The sequence below is a fragment of the Capricornis sumatraensis genome, chromosome 7, assembly GCF_032405125.1.
Source record: "Capricornis sumatraensis isolate serow.1 chromosome 7, serow.2, whole genome shotgun sequence".
Classification (NCBI taxonomy): domain Eukaryota; kingdom Metazoa; phylum Chordata; class Mammalia; order Artiodactyla; family Bovidae; genus Capricornis; species Capricornis sumatraensis.
In genome coordinates, this window is record NC_091075.1 from 59137993 (window position 1) to 59157491 (window position 19499).

At 39.6% G+C, this 19499-nt stretch overlaps 1 protein-coding gene across 1 annotated transcript in view; it reads left to right on the plus strand.

The window, feature by feature from the left end:
• NWD2 (NACHT and WD repeat domain containing 2) overlaps nucleotides 1–19499 on the plus strand; it is a 228536-nt gene that overhangs the window by 106067 nt on the left and 102970 nt on the right. The window contains exon 3 of the mRNA XM_068974766.1: nucleotides 13971–14087. Within this exon, the coding sequence (XP_068830867.1) occupies nucleotides 13971–14087 (117 nt within the window). The remainder of the gene's footprint in view (nucleotides 1–13970; nucleotides 14088–19499) is intronic.

Here is a 19499-nt window from a genome sequence, read left to right on the forward strand (position 1 = left end):
AGATTCCTCTGCCTGTAGGGTAGTGAGTGGATGAGAAGGAGCAAGAAGGGGAGCAGGGAGATGATTTAGGAAACCGACTTAGCAGCAGCAGCAGTGATACAAGAATGGGTGTGCACAGCAGGTCACTCCTGTATAGTGGTGGCTGATATTCCCCAGATAGAGCAGAGCCATCCGAAGTCGGGATCTCTTTGCACGCTGGCTAAGCTTCCTTTATGCAGTGAGTTTCCCCAGCTTGGTCTCAACATTGATGCATGGGGCTCCTGACCTGCAGCTTCTTCTCTGCCTTCAACAACTTCTGGTACCTTCTTTGTGTCCCCAAGTTCATTAAGCCTTAAATAGTCAGAGGTCCTGCCTTAGTTGAGTGTTTAGTTCTTGCTTACCATCATATTACCATTCGTTGTTAGGACTGTCCCGAGGCCGCATCTCCCAAGACACAGAGGCATCAGGTTTGAGGAGTTAGTCATCTTTGTGAGGCTTTGAATGAAACATTATCCTCACTCACACTATTGGATCCTCTTTCTGGGGAGCGTATATGACCACTGGGGCCAGCCTGTTCTTGTGCTTGATTTAGGACCTGATTTTCTCAGAAATCGGGATACCTTAGTTATGCTCCCATCTATCCTAGTCAGATAACACTTCACCAAGAGAAAAATTGCAGGTGACCTAAGAGGCTTCCCTGGTGGCTCAGATGGTAAAGCATCTGCCTACAGTGCGGGAGACCTGGGTTCGATCCCTGGGTCAGGAAGATCCCTTCCTAGAGAAGGAAATGGCAACCCACTCCAGTGCTCTTGCCTGGAAAATCCCGTGGACAGAGGAGCGTAGTAGGCTACAGTCCATGGGGTCACAAACAGTTAGACACGACTGAGAAACTTCACTATCACTAAGTCATCAGCATTTGCAATAGTTCTAATAAAAGTGACTACGAATAACGTGCCTGAGTGAAAAACCCAAAGTTGGTTCTGTTCCAGCCAGTTTTCTGTTTTTTTTCCCCTTTCTTGTATCCCATGCATCTGGAGAAGGTCACTCTTAACCAGAGTAAGAATTTCCAGATCCATAAACTGTAGCTTATCACTGGAAACAGTATCTGACAAACCTAGTCTGAGGCATAAGAATGCATGTATACCTATGGCTGATTCATGTTGATGTGAGGCATATATCAGCACAACATTATAAAGCAATTATCCTCCAATTAAATTTTTAAAATCATGTCTTATAAATGTAAAGGCCAGTAAGACTAGAGAAATAGTATTTTAACAGAAACAAACTCCTAACTATAATGTGAGTTTTTTTTTCAGTACAAAACAAGATAATTCCTACAGAGGAGATGTCCTAGGTAAGGGCAGAATCATCAGAGTGAGTGTGTAGCCTCCCATGGTAATACCTTTGAGAGGCAGCCTCCATCTTAGTACTGTGTTTGTTCAACACCAGAACCAGTCATGCTGTCTCTGTAGTTACATTTTTTTGCATTCAGATAGTGTCATATGGAGATGGCAACGGCACCCCACTCCAGTACTCTTGCCTGGAAAATCCCATGGATGGAGGAGCCTGGTGGGCTGCAGTCCATGGGGTCACTAAGAGTCGGACACAACTGAGCGACTTCACTTTGACTTTTCACTTTCATGCATTGGAGAAGAAAATGGCAACCCACTCCAGTGTTCTTGCCTGGAGAATCCCAGGGACGGGGAGCCTGGTGGGCTGCCGCCTATGGGGTCACACAGAGTCGGGCACAACTGAAGCGACTCAGCAGCAGCAAGCAGCAGCAGTGTCATATGGCTTCCCAGGTGGCACTAGAGGTAAGAATCTGCCTGCCAGTGCAGGAGACACAAGAGAGTCCTGGGTAGGGAAGATCCCCTGGAGGAGGAAATGGCCCCCCACTCCAGTATTCTTGCCTGGAAAATTCCATGGGCAGAGGAGCCTGGCGCACCACAGCCCATGGGGCTGCAAAGAGTCAGGCCCTGCTGAGCAGCTGAACACACACACAGTGTCCTACAGCTTGGGAAAATTGAGAAGGAAAATATTTTGGAAAATATTTCAAAGGCTCTTAATGTGAAGCCATTATAAATTGAAATTTGACTTTTTGTTTTATTTTGATAAAGCATAAGGTTATTATTTGTTTCTTACACAGTTGCTTTATTGTTTGTTCAGTAATCTTGGTATTCAAATGATTGTGTCTGATTTCAACTGGTAAAATTTGTTAGAGCTTTTATTTTCTGGCTTGCTTTTGTTTTCAGACCAATTCAGCACATTATAATGAGCATGATAAATAGCTTCCCTAAGAATATTTTTAAAGAAGTTAGATAGTTTTAAGTGAAAAAAGATAAAATCAAATTACTTTCCTGAGCTTTTATATTTAATGATGAAATAAGCAAAGGCACATAAAATGTGCTGTCAACAAGGTAGTATTCCAATAAATAGTAAATTAGATTCTAGTGTCTGCAGTGCCTGGACATTAGGCCAGAAGCTAAACTTAATTTTTAAAGTATATGATAAATCTTGTCTTTTTGAGCACTTTGGGTTCCAGCCACTTCTTGCCAGTTATTGATTTGTGGATATATGGCATTTCTGTTTGCCCATAATAGTGTTTTGTATGGCATAAGCTATATGTTTCATTTATTTATTTCCTCCTTGTCTTCATGGTTGCTTGATTTTATTTTTCATCATTTTCTGCTCATAAAGACATTTGAGAAAGAACAATTTAAATATTCTGTTACTTCCAGCTTTTCTTTAAACAGTGCAGTTGAAGTAAGGATACATGTACCTATGAAGGCCTGGGTGAAGGCAGTGGTGGCCAAATTTTAAGGAAATAACAGGTGCAAAAACTATTATAAAAGACTCCTATAGATGGCAAATAAATCTTGTGACATTTCGGCTTCTATTTAAAAAATAAGTGAATGCCTTGTTTTGACTTCTACCCTGGTCATTTGTTCACATTTAGTGAGATCTTATTGCTTAGCTCTTCATATACTAGGTGCATGATTTAAACATTTCTGTTCTTACTCTCAGTTCTTTGAGTTGGAGTTATAAGACCTGTAGAAAATCACAGTCCAAGCTAAACGTGCTGAGTATTACTGAGATATAATTCAGTTCATGTATCATAAAAATTTGCCCACTTAAAGTATACAATTCAGTGTTTTTAGTATATTCACAGTTATGTAATCACTGCCAAAATCAATTTTAGAATACTTCCATCATCCGAAGAAGAAATCCCGTCCCTTTGGCATCACTCCATAATTACAACCAGTAATCTGCTTTTTGACCAAATAGATTTGCCTGTTCTAGACCTTTCATGTAAATGGAATCATGCAACAGGTGATCTTCTGTGACTAGCTTCTTTCCCTGAGGATAGCATTTTCAAGGCTCATCCATGTTGTAACATGTATCAGTATTTCATTACTTTTTTCTTGCCAGAACATAGCCCATTGTGTGATGTATATCATTTTTACTTATCCATTGATCACGTTTTGGACATTTGAAGGGTTTCCACTTTTTGACTATTGTGAATACTACTGTTATGAACACTCATGTACAGATATTTTGTCTAGAGGTAGGTTTTCATCTCTCTTGGGTATATATCAACAATAATTTGCTGGGTCATATGGTAGTTCGTTCAGTTATTTGGGGAACTGCCAGACTGTTCTCTAAAGTGGCTGCGCTGTTTCATATTGCTACCAGCAGTGCATGAGGTTTGTAATTGCTCCACATCTTTATCAACACTTGTTATCAGTCTTTTTGATCATAGCTATCCTAGTGGGTATGAAGTGTTATCTTGTAGTTTTGATTTGTAATCCCCCTGATGACTAATGAAATTATCTTTTCATGTGGTAACATTGATTAGACTATTGTTTACTGGCAATCTGAATATATTCTGTGAAGAAATATCACTCAGATCTTTTGTCTATTTTAAAATGGGTTGTCTTATTGAGTTGTAGGAGTTCCTAATATATTCCAGATACAAACCTATTATCAAATATGATTTACAAATATTTTCTTCCATTTTAAGGGTAGCTTCTTCACTTTCTTGTTAGTGTCTTTTGAATCACAGTTTTTTTTTAATTTTGAGAAGTTGAATTTAGTTTACTTATTTATAACTTCTCAGTCATATCTAAAAAATCATTGTCAAATCAAGGTCACAAAGATGCTTTCTGTAAGAATCTGATTTTATAGTTTTAACACTTAATTTATGTTTAGGATCCATTTTTAGTTAATTTTTATATATGGTGTGAGGTAGGAATAAAACCTCAATCTATTGCGTATAATTGTCCAGTTATCGCAATACTGTTGACTCTTTTGCCACCCTTGTTGAAATTAGTTGGCCATAAGTGTGAGAATTTGTTTCTGGATTTTTAATTTTATTCCACTGAGTACACTATGCCAGTATCACACTATCTTGATTATTGAGTTTCATCAGTTCAGTTCAGTTGCTCAGTCGTGTCTGACTCTTTGTGACCCCATAAACCACATGGAGCATGCCAGGCCTCCCTGTCCATCACCAACTCCCGGAGTCCACCCAAACCCATGTCCATTGAGTCATTGATGCCATCCAACCATCTCATCCTCTTTCATCCCCTTCTCCTCCTGCCCTCAGTCTTTCCCAGCATCAGGGTCTTTTTCAAGGCTGCAGTCACCATCTGCAGTGATTTTGGAGCCCAGAAAAATAAAGTCAGCTGCTGTTTCCCCATCTATTTGCCATGAAGTGATGGGACCGGATGCAATGATCTTAGTTTTCTGAATGTTGAGCATTAAGCCAACTTTTTCACTCTCCTCTTTCACTTTCATCAACAGGCTGTTCAGTTCCTCTTCACTTTCTGCCATAAGGGTGGTGTCATCTGCATATCTGAGGTTATTGATATTTCTCCCAACAATCTTGATCCCAGCTTGTGCTTCCTCCAGCCCAGCGTTTCTCATGATGTACTCTGCATAGAAATTAAATAAGCAGGGTGATAGTATACAGCCTTGATGTACTCCTTTTCCTATTTGGAACCAATCTGTTGTTCCATGTCTGTTGTTCCATGTCTAACTGTTGCTTCCTGACCTGCCTGTAGGTTTCTCAAGAGGCAGGTCAGGTGGTCCGGTATTCCCATCTCTTTCAGAATTTTCCACAGTTTATTGCGATCCACACAGTCAAAGGCTTTGACATAGTTAGTAAAGCAGAAATAGATGTTTTTCTGGAACTCTCTTGCTTTTTTAATGATCCATTGGATGTTGGCAATTTGATTTCTGGTTCCTCTGCCTTTTTGAAAACCAGCTTGAACATCTGGAAGTTCATGGTTTACATATTTCTGAAGCCTGGCGTGGAGAATGTTGAGCATGACTTTACTGGCGTGTGACGTGAGTGCAGTTGTGTTGTAGCTTCATACTGAGTTTGAAATCTGAAAGTGTGAGTCTTCCAACTTAATTCTCCTTTTGCAAGATTATTTTGGTTGTTCTGGGGCTCTTGAATTTCCATAAGATTTTTAGGATCAGCTTGTCAATTTCTGTAAGCCAGCTGGAAGTTTTATAGTGATTGCATTGAATCTATAGCTTTATCTAGAGGTGTTGCCATCTTAATATTTACTCCCCCCATCCATTTATAGGGGATGTATTTCAATGGTGTTTTGTAATTTTCAAAATGTAAAATTTGCATTTCTTTTGTTCAGTTTATTTATGTGCGTTTTATTCTTTCTCATGCTCTTAAATGGACTTTTTTATTTATCTACAATTTCTCTTGCTAGTATATAGAAGTACAGTTTGGTTCAGTTGCTCAGTCATGTCCGACTCTTTGCCACCCCGTGGACTGCAGCAGGCCAGGCTTCCCTGTCCATCACCAACTCCTGGAGCTTACTCAAACTCACGTCCATCGAGTCAGTGATGCCATCCAACCATCTCATCCTCTATCGTCTCCTTCTCCTCCTGCCTTCAATATTTCCCAACAACAGGGTCTTTTCCAATGAGTCAGTTCTTCACATCAGGTGGCCATAGTATTGGATTTCAGCTTCAGCATCAGTCCTTCCAATGAATATTCAGGACTGATTTCCTTTAGGATGGACTGGTTGGATTTCCTTGCTCTCCAAGGGACTTTCAAGAGGCTTCTCCAACACCACAGGTCAAAAACATCAATTCTTCGGCACTCAGCTTTCTTCACAGTCCATCTCTCACATCCGTACATGACCACAGGAAAAACCAGAGCCTTGACTAGACGGACCTTTGTTGGCAAAGTAATGTCTCTACCTTTCAATATGCTATCTAGGTTGGTCATAACTTTCCTTCCAAGGAGTAAGCATCTTTTAATTTCATGGCTGCAGTCACCATCTGCAGTGATTTTGGAGCCCCAAAAAATAAAGTCTGACACTTTCCCCATCTATTATTTCCCTTTAGACACCTTAAAAGCTCTTTAAAGAAATCTCAATAGAAGAAAATATCTAAGTTGTCTTTTATAATTTCATTTCACCTAGATATGTGTTAAACTTTACCCATTGTCTTGTGTCTAACTATTATTGATGAACTGGACCTGAAAGTGGTTAAGAGCACAGGTCTTACTTTTCCTCCAAGGAGCAAGCATCTTTTAATTTCATGGCTGCAGTCACCATCTGCAGTGAGTTTGGAGCCCAAGAAAATAAAGTCTGTCACTGTTTCCATGGTTTCCCCATCTATTTGCCATGAAGTGATGGGACCAGATGCCATGATCTTAGTTTTCTGAATATTGAGTTTTACAGTTGGGTTTTATACATTGATCTTGTATTCTACAACCTTGCACAACTCATTAGTTATAAGTTTTATAGTGGTTTCCTTAGAATTTTCAATATATAAGATTCTGTGATCTATGAATAAAGGTGGATCTGCTTTCTCCTTTCCTCTATGGACTTATTTTATTTCTTTTCTTGCCCAGTTGCCCTGGCTGGAACCTCCACCTCCTGTATAGTGTAGAATAAAAGTGGAAATACTGGATATCTTTCTTCTGCTTCTATCTTAGGTAGAAAGCTTTCAGTGCTCCTTAAGTATAATGTTAGATATGTTTTTCTTTAATACATGCCCTTTACTCAGGTTGAAGAAGTTGATTTCTATTTCTAGTTGAGGATTTTGTTTTTTGTTTTTTTTTTAATCACGAAGCGGTGTTGGATTTAGTTGGACCCTTTTTGTATCTGTTGAGACTGACTATATTGGCTTGGTCCTTTATTCTGTTAATATGTAGTGTCTCCCATTAGTTGATTTCCTGATGCTAAACCAACCCTACATTTATGGAATAAATCCCACCTAGTTGTGTTGTATAATTCTTATGTGCTACCAGGTTAGGAATTTTAGTACTTTTGTTGAGGATGTTTATTTTCATAAGAGATGTTGCTTTGTATTTTCCTCATAATATTTTTGCCTAACTGTGGTACCAAGATCATACTGGTCTCAGAGTAATTTAGGAATGTTCTTTTGTAGACTGAATAATTGATACAAATTCTTTTGTAAACATTTGGTAGAATTCACCACTTTATCTATCTGAACCTAGGCTTTTCTTTTTAGGCAGCTTTTTAAAACTTACTACTTAATCTCTTGTCATAATTATCTTCACATTTTCTATTCTATCTTGAGTCAATTTACATAGCCAGTGTCTCTCTAGGAATTTGTCCATTTCATGGAAGGGATCTAATTAATTGGCACACAGATGTCCATAGTATTCTCTAATAAATCTTTTATTTCTGTAAGGTTAGTAGTTATAGCCTCTTTCACCCCATATTTTGGATAGCTTTTTTTTTTTTTTTGGTCTATTCAGTTAGTTTCGTCTCTTTTGTTGATCTCTTCAAAGAACCAATTTTTGGTTTCACTGTTTTTTCTAAACTTTCTATTGTTTTATTAATTTCCATTGTCATCTATCATTTCCTTCCTCCTGCTTGCTTTGGCTTGGCCTTGATCTCCTCTTCCTATTGTCTTCTGTGAAATTATTGAAATCTTAATTTTTATATAGGTGTTTACAGCTCTAAATTCCCTCTAAGTACTACTTTACTTGCATCTCATAGTTTCAGTATGTTGTATCTTCATTTTCATTCATCTCAAAGTAATTTTTAATTTCCCTAGTAATTTCTTCTTTGATTCATTGGTCATTTAGGAGTGTTAATTTCTAAATACTTGTGAATTTTCCAAGTTTCTGTTATTGATTTCTGATACCATCCCATTGTATTCAGAGAACATACTTTATATGAATTAAATCCATTTAAGGTTATTAAGGCTTGTTTTATGATCTAACGTATGTTCTATCCTGAGAATGTTCTATGTGGACTTAAGAATGTACATTCTGTTGTTGGATAGATTGTCCTAAGACATATTAGATCTAGTTGGTTTATAAGTATTGCTTCAGTCTTCTAGGATTTTGGTGATCTTCTTTCTAGTTCTTCTTCCAATTATTGAATGACATATTCAAGTCTCCAGTTGTTACAGTTGAATTGTCAATTTCTCCTTCACTGCTCTCAGTTTGTGGTTCATGTATATTAAGGTTCTTTGTTTGTTGCTAGCATGTGAGATGAGTGCAATTGTGTGGTAGTTTGAGCATTCTTTGCAATTGCCTTTCGTTGGAATTGGAATGAAAAGTGACCTTTTCCAGTCCTGTGGCCACTGCTGAGTTTTCCAAATTTGCTGGCATATTGAGTGCAGCAATTTCACAGCATCATCTTTTAGGATTTGGAACAGCTCAACTGGAATTCCATCACCTCCACTTGCTTTGTTCGTATTGATGCTTTCTAAGGCCCACTTGACTTCACATTCCAGGATGTCTGGCTCTAGATTAGTGATCACATCATCATGATTATCTGGGTCGTGAAGATCTTTTTTGTACAGTTCTTCTGTGTCTTCTTGCCACCTCTTCTTAATATCTTCTGCTTCTGTTGGGTCCATACCATCTCTGTCCTTTATTGAGCCCATCCTTGCATGAAATGTTCCCTTGGTAGCTCTAATTTTCTTGAAGAGATCTCTAGTCTTTCCCATTCTATTGTTTTCCTCTATTTCTTTGCATTGATTGCTGAAGAAGGCTTTCTTATCTCTTCTTGCTATTCTTTGGAACTCTGCATTCAGATGCTTATATCTTTCCTTTTCTCCTTTGCTTTTCGCCTCTCTTCTTTTCACAGCTATTTATAAGGCCTCCCCAGACAGCCATTTTGCTTTTTTGCATTTCTTTTCCATAGGGATGGTCTTGATCCCTGTCTCCTGTACAATGTCACGAACCTCATTCCATAGTTCATCAGGCACTCTATCATATCTAAGCCCTTAAATCTATTTCTCACTTCCACTGTATAATCATAAGGGATTTGATTTAGGTTATACCTGAATGGTCTAGTGGTTTTCTCTACTTTCTTCAATTTAAGCCTGAATTTGGTAATAAGGAGTTCATGATCTGAGCCACAGTCAGCTCCTGGTCTTGTTTTTGTTGACTGTATAGAGCTTCTCCATCTTTGGCTGCATAGAATATAATCAATCTGATTTCGGTATTGACCATCTGGTGATGTCCATGTGTAGAGTCTTCTCTTGTGTTGTTGGAAGAGGGTGTTTCCTATGACCAGTGCGTTTTCTTGACAAAACTCTATTAGTCTTTGCCCTGCTTCATTCTGCATTCCAAGGCCAAATTTGCCTGTTACTCCAGGTGTTTCTTGACTTCCTACTTTTGCATTCCAGTCCCCTATCATGAAAAGGACATCATTTTTGGGTGTTAGTTCTAAAACGTCTTGTAGGTCTTCATAAAACCGTTCAACTTCAGCTTCTTCAGCGTTACTGGTTGGGGCATAGACTTGGATAACTGTGATATTGAATGGTTTGCCTTGGAGACGAAGAGAGATCATTCATGTCGTTTTTGAGATTGCATCCAAGTACTGCATTTCGGACTCTTCTGTTGACCATGATGGCTATTCCATTTCTTCTGAGGGATTCCTGCCCGCAGTAGTAGATATAATGGTCATCTGAGTTAAATTCACCCATTCCAGTCCATTTTAGTTCGCTGATTCCTAGAATGTTGACGTTCACCCTTGCCATCTCTTGTTTGACCACTTCCAATTTGCCTTGATTCATGGACCTGACATTCCAGGTTCCTATGCAATATTGCTCTTTACAGCATCGGATCTTGCTTCTATCACCAGTCACATCCACAACTGGGTATTGTTTTTGCTTTGGCTCCATCCCTTCATTCTTTCGGGAGTTATTTCTCCACTGATCTCCAGTAGCATATTGGGCACCTACTGACCTGGGGAGTTCCTCTTTTAGTATCCTATCATTTTGCCTTTTCATACTGTTCATGGGGGTCTCAAGGTAAGAATACTGAAGCTCAAAATTCTCCAAGCCATGCTTCAGCAATACGTGAACTGTAAACTCCCTGATGTTCAAGCTGGTTTTAGAAAAGGCAGAGGAACCAGAGATCAAATTGCCAACATCTGCTGGATCATGGAAAAACCAAGAGAGTTCCAGAAAAACATCTATTTCTGCTTTATTGACTATGCCAAAGCCTTTGACTGTGTGGATCACAATAAACTGTGGAAAATTGTGAAAGAGATGGGAATACTAGACCACCTAACCTGCCTCTTGAGAAGTCTGTATGCAGGTCAGGAAGCAACAGTTAGAAATGGACATGGAACAACAGAGTGGTTCCAAATAGGAAAAGGAGTACGTCAAGGCTGTCTATTTTCACCCTGCTTATTTAACTTATATGCAGAGTACATCATGAGAAACGCTGGGCTGGAAGAAACACAAGCTGGAATCAAGATTGCCAGGAGAAATATCAATAACCTCAGATATGCAGATGACACCACCCTTATGGCAGAAAGTGAAGAGGAGCTAAAAAGCCTCTTGATGAAAGTGAAAGAGGAGAGTGAAAAAGCTGGCTTAAAGCTCAACATTCAGAAAACGAAGATCATGGCATCTGGTCCCATCACTTCATGGGAAATAGATGGGGAAACAGTGGAAACAGTGTCAGACTTTATTTTTGGAGGCTCCAAAATCACTGCAGATGGTGACTGCAGCCATGAAATTAAAAGATGCTTACTCCTTGGAAGAAAAGTTATGACCAACCTAGATAGTATATTCAAAAGCAGAGACATTACTTTGCCGACTAAGGTCCATCTAGTCAAGGCTATGGTTTTTCCTGTGGTCATGTATGGATGTGAGAGTTGGACTGTGAAGAAGGCTGAGTGCCAAAGAATTGATGCTTTTGAACTGTGGTGTTGGAGAAGACTCTTGAGAGTCCCTTGGACTGCAGGGAGATCCAACCAGTCCATTCTGAAGGAGATCAACCCTGGGATTTCTTTGGAAGGAATGATGCTAAAGCTGAAACTCCAGTAGTTTGGCCACCTCATGCGAAGAGTTGACTCATTGGAAAAGACTCTGATGGTGGGAGGGATTGGGGGCAGGAGGAGAAGGGGATGACTGAGGATGAGATGGCTGGATGGCATCACGGACTCAATGGACGTAAGTCTGAGTGAACTCCGGGAGATGGTGATGAACAGGGAGGCCTGGCGTGCTGCGATTCATGGGGTTGCAAAGAGTCGGACACGACTGAGCAACTGAACTGAACTTGTTTGTTGCACATACATTTATAATTGTTATATCTTCCTTTTGGATTTACCCTTATTATAAAATGTCCCTCTTCATCTCTAATTATATTGTTTTAAAATTTCTTTTCTGTGATATTAGAATAGCCCTGTGAGCTTTCCTATGGTTGGTGTTGGCGTGATAAATCTTTTCCACCATTTTAACTGATCTGCCCTATGTATATCTCCTATAGAAGCATATTGTCAAGTCTTGCTTTTATCCAGTATCAGTCTCTGCCTTTGTATTGTTTAAATCAGTCGCACTTAATATATTGACATAATGGTATTATTGACATAATGAGATTTACTTCTGTCATTTTACTTTTATTCTCTGTATTTGTCATTTGTTTTCCTCTATTTCTCTTTACTTTTCTTTGCAGTGTATGACTGTTTTCTAGTTTAACATTTTAATTCCTTTAATGATTTTTTCACTATTTTTGAGTAGTTTTTCTTTGTAGTTATTTTAAGGCATATACATCTTGTTAGTATAAATCATAAGCAGATTCTAATAAGTTAATTTCAGTGATCTAGGTGGCTCAGTAGTAAAGAATCTGCCTGTAAAACATGAGACATGGGTTCAATCTCTGTATCAGAAAGATCCCCTGGAGAAGGAAATGGCAACCTTGCCAGTATTCTTGCCTGGGAAATCCCATGGACAGAGGAGCCTGGCGGGTTACAGTCCATGAGGTCACACAGAGTCAGACATGACTTAAGTGACTCAGCAATAGAAAGACTACCCCCTTACAGCTCTATTCCCTTTTCTCCCTTTTTGTGCTATTGTTATTATATATGCAACATCTAATGAGTTACAATGACATCATTATTACTTTATATAATTTTATGTCACTTACAAGTTTCACTGGAATAGCAGGTATATATTTATAGCTTTTGTTACATTAACTTTTCATTTTTACCATTTCTGTATCTCATTTATTCTAAATCATACCTTTCCTCAGATCCTCAAACAGTGTCAGCCAAAAGGATGGGGACCAGGTTCTGTGTGTGGTTGTTTGTGTATGGCACAATCGAGTTATCATTCACATTGCAGGTTCGTGTGTTTATTTTGACAGTTTATTGGCAGATGGTCAAAAATGTCTTGTTTAGTAATTTCAGTATATGAAGTTCAGTAATTTACAGTTCTGTCCATTTAAACTTTGTGATGGTGAAGTATATATAAATATATCTGCACTTTCTAACATGAAAGTCAGTAACTGCATGTAACTAATACGCATTTGAACTGACTTTTTAGTTCATATTAACTTTTAGATAACCACAGCTGATGGCTCTCATATTGCACAGTGAAGTTATATCTCAGATGTTCCCCTTTCTTGGTATTAAAGCAAGAACCCTAAAATAAGTGCTCATAGTTTCATATGTTATAGAACTCATTTCCTGGGCCATAGGAATATTTTTTAAAGAATCTATTGTATCTCCATCAGCCACCTAAAAATTCAAGTGCAGATAGACAAAGATTTTGGTACAGACACTTATGTGGGGCATTGGCCAAGAGAAGGGAAGTACACAGTACTTGGGGCACACAGGAGGATCCATGCCCTGGGTCTCCATCTCACTGGATGCCTTGCAAACAGTAAGGAGAGGGTTCTTTTTTCTGCTTATAGGAAATAAGGAAAAGAAGAATTCTTCAAAGCTACGATTAGAAACGTTTACCTTATGCAGATAGCAGTTGAGTAAAGGGAATGGAACTCATACTGCTCTCCATAGCAAATTTTTCAAAGAGTGTAATTGTACAAGTTCTTACAGATTCTCAGAATCTTTCCTTGTAGTCTTTGAAGTAAGGAGACAGAGGATCCCATTATCCTCACTTCTCTGTAAGGTATCCCTTTCATTGTCTTCTACGTTTTTTCAGGTATGTATTGATGAAAGCTGAGCTGCTTAGGGGCTTAGAGATAACAGATATAAGCAAAATGTCCCCATGGGATAACAGGTTTCTTTTTTTTATTTTTTTAAAGAAATGTAGTTATTTAACTTTGGTTCAGTATATGCGAATGCCCATTGTGGTTTTCCCTTCTCATATTGAGACACAGTGTAAAATAACACACTGTTCCTTATCTCAGATAATGTAGTAACTACATCCCAGCTGCTTTCAGACTTCTGAAATCCTGTTGCCATGTCAATATAATGAAAGCCTGCACTGAAAAGCCTCTGACATTTAACATTTCATTTTCTCTGGGCCCATGTCAACAGTATAATCAGGGACAAAAAAAGAAATTATGGTGTTCATCCCCAAACCATCATGGGATTAAAAAAAAATACCTCTTTAGATTTATCTTAAAAATCATTTTCCCTCTCAAAGGCAAAACATGCTGCCAAGAGAAAAGTTAGAAGTCGTATTAGCTTAATATTGTGAATAAGAATAAAGCCTACGTGTCAGTTGAGTTTTCCTACAGGTGAATTAACACTGCGTCCTCTGTTGGTCCCCAGGTCATAGATCTGTACTGGGGAATTGATGAAGATGAATGGGACAGCCCTGAGCTCCAGAAGACCCGCATGAAGCTGCTGGAGGATTGTTTGAAAACTTCTGCAGGTCCATGTTTTGTTGTGGGTATAGAAACACTAATGCTTTATATTAAATTGTAGATGAATGTGAGAATTCTTGATTTGTGATTCTTAAAAGGCTTTTAGAATGGTGGGGGGGGGGAAATACTTGCTTTTCTATATATATTTAAAATTCTTAAACTGCCTCCTTGTCCTCAGTGTGTGAGGACAAAATCCTCCACTTGCCATGAAACAGCACTGCAGATTAACGGTAAATAATTTGAAGTGGTAATCAGAGGGAGGGCTTGGGGTTGACAACAATCTCCAGAGCACCTTGTGATCGCCAGTATTACTGTCAGTCCTCCAATAAGTATCCTCATTTTCCTTACATTTTATTGTGTGGTATTCCATCCTAGAATCTGTTTCTCAGCATTAGAATTTCTGGGATATTTTTTTAAACACTGTGGCTGAAACATTGTTCAACTAAATACACTGTGTCAGATCCACCAATAGGAATTGATATCATGTGGAAAAAATTGTGTTTATGGTGATTTTCAGCCAGAGATGCTCAAGTGGAACATTATCATTAATTTGTCATTATTTTCTAAAGGGATATCCAAATCCAGTCTTCTGTGTAAACACAGTGGTGGTAAGAGAAGCAGGTCACTCTGTGGCAGGTGATGCACAAAATCATGGCCTTAATTTAGCTGAAGAAAGACCTTATCCTGAACCCAAACACTCCTACCAGCCGATAGGGAAGTTGGCCCTTTCCACGCAGGATGTTCTGAGGTTGATGGATGTTTGTGAATTACTAGTGGGGATAATGTCATAGTATACAGTTAAAAGCTAGGTTCAGTGTATCAGTAAAAGCTTTTAGTATGTATTTGCATGTCCATTTATATTCAAACTCCACATAAGGGGTAAAGTCCATAAAGGATAAATAAATGAATAAATTATTCATTTATTCACCAGCTACTTAATGAATGCTGTTCCTAGTGAATGCTTTTAGTGTTGGGGCAAGTAGATTTATATGAAATGGTCGTTTTGTAGATCAGTTTCTTATGACTAATGTTAGAGTTGAACTGAGAAGGTAAGACTTTGTTTCCTCATGGAGGATTATTCTTATGTGGGACTTGCGTCATTTTTATGTGGGGCTAACAAGAGAGGGCAGATAAATATCAAAGCAACAAATAAACAACAAGTCAGATGGTGACAAGAGCTACAGAGAAAAATACAAAAAGGAAGGAAGAGAGGGAAGAGAAGTGAGGGGAGAGACTTGTTATTTTGAGTAGAAAGGTGGAAAAAGCCTCATCAGTAAGGTGATTGTGGAGGAGGCGGCAGGATGAGGGACAGGGAAGAACCAAGTGGACGCTGCATGCGCAGCTTTCCAGGAGAGGAGCTGGGGAACATGTGTGGCATGCTCAGGAGAGAGGAGGCAGGTGGGTGCCTAAAGCAGCATGAGGGTGTGGGAGTGGAGGTCACCGCGTGGGGCCATGTCACCTTGAAACTGACTAGAAAGACTTCACTGTCCTCGGACATGAGAAGCCGGAGTACGTGGAGCAGAGGGCTGAGAAGATCCGACTCATGCTAAAGCCTACTGTGGCTGCCGGGGGTAGGACAGAGGCCAGCGTGAAAACATGGCTGAGGGTAGAGAATGGACATCTGAAAACAGTGCATGTGGTCTGAACAGAATGCAGAAAATCCTAAAAAAGCCTATAGATACCCGAAGAGCTAGTAGTGGAAGAGGAATTAAGACTTTTTCCACGAGTCTTCAGAGGATAGAACTAGAGCCGTGGGCGGAAATACAGGGAGACAGATTTTGGCTCCAGGTGAAGCTGTTAGAGGCTTTAGCTTTCTCTCAGATTTAGGAGTCAGAGATCCCTGGGTCTCACTGACATTTCACAGCTGTGGAACATGGGAGAAACTTCTTTACTATTCTAAGCTTTGGCTTCCTTATCTGTAAACTGGAAATAATAGTTACCTGCCTCCTGGTGTCTTTCTGAGGATGAAATGAAATTACGGGACACTTTTTACAGTGTCTGACAGATAGTAACCCACAGAAAGTGTTACTTTTTGTTGTAATCATTCTCTCTCAAAACTGCCTAAATTGTTGGTGATGCACTCTTTATAGAGTCATCAAACTAGAGAACACAGATCACTCTGACAGAGATGCTGTAGGATCCAAACACTGGAAGACAAGATAGACCAAATTCCACCATGCTTAGAAAGCCAGATTTAGAAGACAAAGAGCTGTGTGTGTGTATGCCCTGGGGCATCTCTACTGCTGTGATCTTCACAGCTTTAGACCAATCCAGCCTCAGAAATTCAGGGATAAGAGAGACATTCTCCTTTTATCTTCCTGTAGAGTATCATACCCAAAGTAACTAAAATTAGTCATGGCCATTAATCCCTAGAAGTTGCTGGCAGGGGGATGAATAAAGACTTCGTAAGTTCATGCAGGTTCTGAGAGTAAAGGTTAACTGATAGAATACCAGTAACAACTTCACTGAACAGAAGCAAATCATTTATCCCTCCTTCTGTTCCCTATTACACGTTGAAGCTCAAGGCAACCATAATAAAACCCTGTGGACAGAGCCAGGATTATTCACCCCAGTGATCCTAAATCATGCAAGGCCTATTTCACTGCTTATAGGAAAAAGTACGTCTCTTATGGCCTTCCCTGTTGTAACTATGGTAACAGTGGGCTCTGTGTGTCGCTTCTCAGCTCCAGTTTCCTTGCCCACTGCTCCCTTGTGATATTTCGAGAAGTCATGACGACCCCCCCGGGATGCAAAGCATGGCATATTACTTCCCCTAATGCTGAAGTCTTTGGCAAGAAAATTCACTATTACTGAATGAAAAAAAAAAATGTGTTTTTATCTTCAAAGCCTTCATAGATACTAGTCCTTATGTTAGTTACAAATTCAGTACCAGACAAAGCTTTCATTTTTTAGTACCTCGGGAATTGAAGTCCAAAGGGAACTTGGACTTAAATGTTGTATGCAGATGGTTCTTTTCAACTTCCTTTCCTAAAAGTTGTCCTTTGAGATGGGGCCTGGGGTCCCAGAGACAGGAAGGCTATGCCTGCTAATCCCAGGAAGTTCTTCGTACACTTGCTTTTAGTCACATGGAGGACAGAGTGATGGAGTAAGGTACCTAGACAAGTGTCCAGTTTCGCTCTCAGGATTATCTTGGGAGACATACCACACTGAAATACATCATCTCTACTAAGAAAGAACAGCTTTTGTAGACGTGTATTAGAAGAAGGCTCAGACAGTGAGGGAAACCTAGAATTTTTATTTCACAACTGGAGTTAGAGCCCTAGTTCTGACAGGGCAGGTCACTGACCTCTCCATGCTTTAATTATCACATCCATAAAATGGGGGAAAAATAACAGTAAACTGAAAATAAAACAAGTATAAAAGGTTTGTTGTAGAAACCAAATGTGATGGTGTATGTGAGAGTTCTTTGTAAACTATAAAGGGCTACCCAAGTATTAGTTATTATTCAGTGGTGATTTTAGTTATTTTCCAATGAGAATAAAATGTTTTTATTAATACTGGGTGTTTATGTGATACTGGAAAATTTTCCCTTTGAAAATGAGGATAGTCTCAGTGTAGAAAGTGTTAATACCTGATTCAGACAGTCAGATATTAAAGGGTTTTTGAGTTCATTCTTAACATTATAAAATGTAGAGAGTATATATTAATTTGCTGAAATTTACTTACTAAGACCTTTACCTGCTCCCAAGAAGGGATTCTGATCAGGACTGCAGTTAACATGGGGGGCAGCTCACCGCCGGGTCCAGAGTCACTATCTGTTTCTCCTTTTAAGTGCAGAAAATTGCCTCAGCCTTCACAAAGTATGGAAAGTTGAGCAGAATCTTTCCCCACCAGCCTGTTCCACCCACTTCATTCAGGAAAAGTCCTTATGAAGGGGAGAAAAATATCGCCTCTTGGAGAGAGCAGAGTCCGTATACATGCTGCCTATCCCAGCCCCATTCCTCTCCACAAGATGTGTTTATGGGGAGAGAGAGTTTTCTTCTTGTCATCCCTCCAGGCTCAGAGCAGCCCTAGAGAATTGGTTGTAGGGTTTGGGCATTGACTCTGAATCTTGAGTAAAGTCCCATCTCATAGCAGAAGTTGATAAAACCTTAAGTAATCTGCTAACTTAAACTGGAGTTTGAAAAGCTTAGCTAACTTTAGAGATGCTGCACCCAGGTATGTGGGTGCATGCTCTACTCTGTGGGGTGCAGACAGTATCTCACTGCATTCCCTCAATCCACAGTGTGGATGATGTAGAAATCTACTGAGAAAGGTATTGGCAGGTTCCCCTAGGAGAGCCATGCCTGGCCTCTGCACCCCCCCCCCAAAAAAAGAGTACCAGTTAGAGACAGAGAGTCCATGACTTAACATTCAGAGGGGAGTTCCCCATATCTTAGAGTCAGGACAAGGAGAATATACCACCTGCAGTATTGTTTTGTTAATTCTCAGGAGTCTCAGCAAGCCAAAGTACATGTAGAATTCTCACTGGGGCTACCAGATTGCACAAATATGTTAGCAAGGAGATCAAACCAGTCCATCCTAAAGAAAAGCAAGCCTGAGTGTTCACTGGAGGGACTGATGCTGGAGCTGAAGCTCCAGTTGTTTGGCCACCTGATGCGAAGAGCCAAGTCATTGGAAAAGATCCTGATGCTGGGAGAGATTAAGGGCAAGAGGAAAAGGGGGTAACAAGGGATGAGATGATTGGATGGAATCACCAACTCAGTGGACATGAGTTTAATCAAACTCTGGGAGACAGTGAAGGACAGGGAAGCATGGTGTGCCGCAGTTCATGGGGGCTCAGAGTCGGACGCGACTTAGTGACTGAACCAACAACATGTTAGCGAAGAGAGAAATAGTCAAGACCAGAGGAATGGGACTGTTGCCTTCATTCTTACCTGAGTGTAAGCAGATGCTGAAGCAGCCTCCTCACCTGTCCCCCAGCACTCACACACACTGCTCAGTGGCAAAGGACAGAGAAAGAAAGGCCGTGGTCTTGCCTACCACAGACAGCTCCAGGCAGCCGCTTTTAAAACCAGTATGCACCAAGGAAGCAGAAGAAAGCTCAGCAGAAACATGAAAACTTGAGGAATTAGACTGAGAAATCTATAACTTAGCAAGTTTAAGTTTTTCCACTAGCCAGAAGAGTAAAGACAAGACAAAGCCACAGCTGTTATTGATAAAAATTAAACCATCCCATATTTGTACATCACCGAGTGAATTAAACCTATAGCATTTAGATCAGTTCATCATCACCAGTCTCCTTCAGAGTTAAATTATACCCCCTTGACAGTTTTAGTTTCTTACTATAATTTTTAAGAAAATCATACAGTTAGAGTTAAGTCATTCAATTTAAAGGAAGAATTATTGTTTTTATAACAGTTTTGCTTTGGAAAATAGTTCATTTTATCCACATTTCAACTTTGGTTGACTT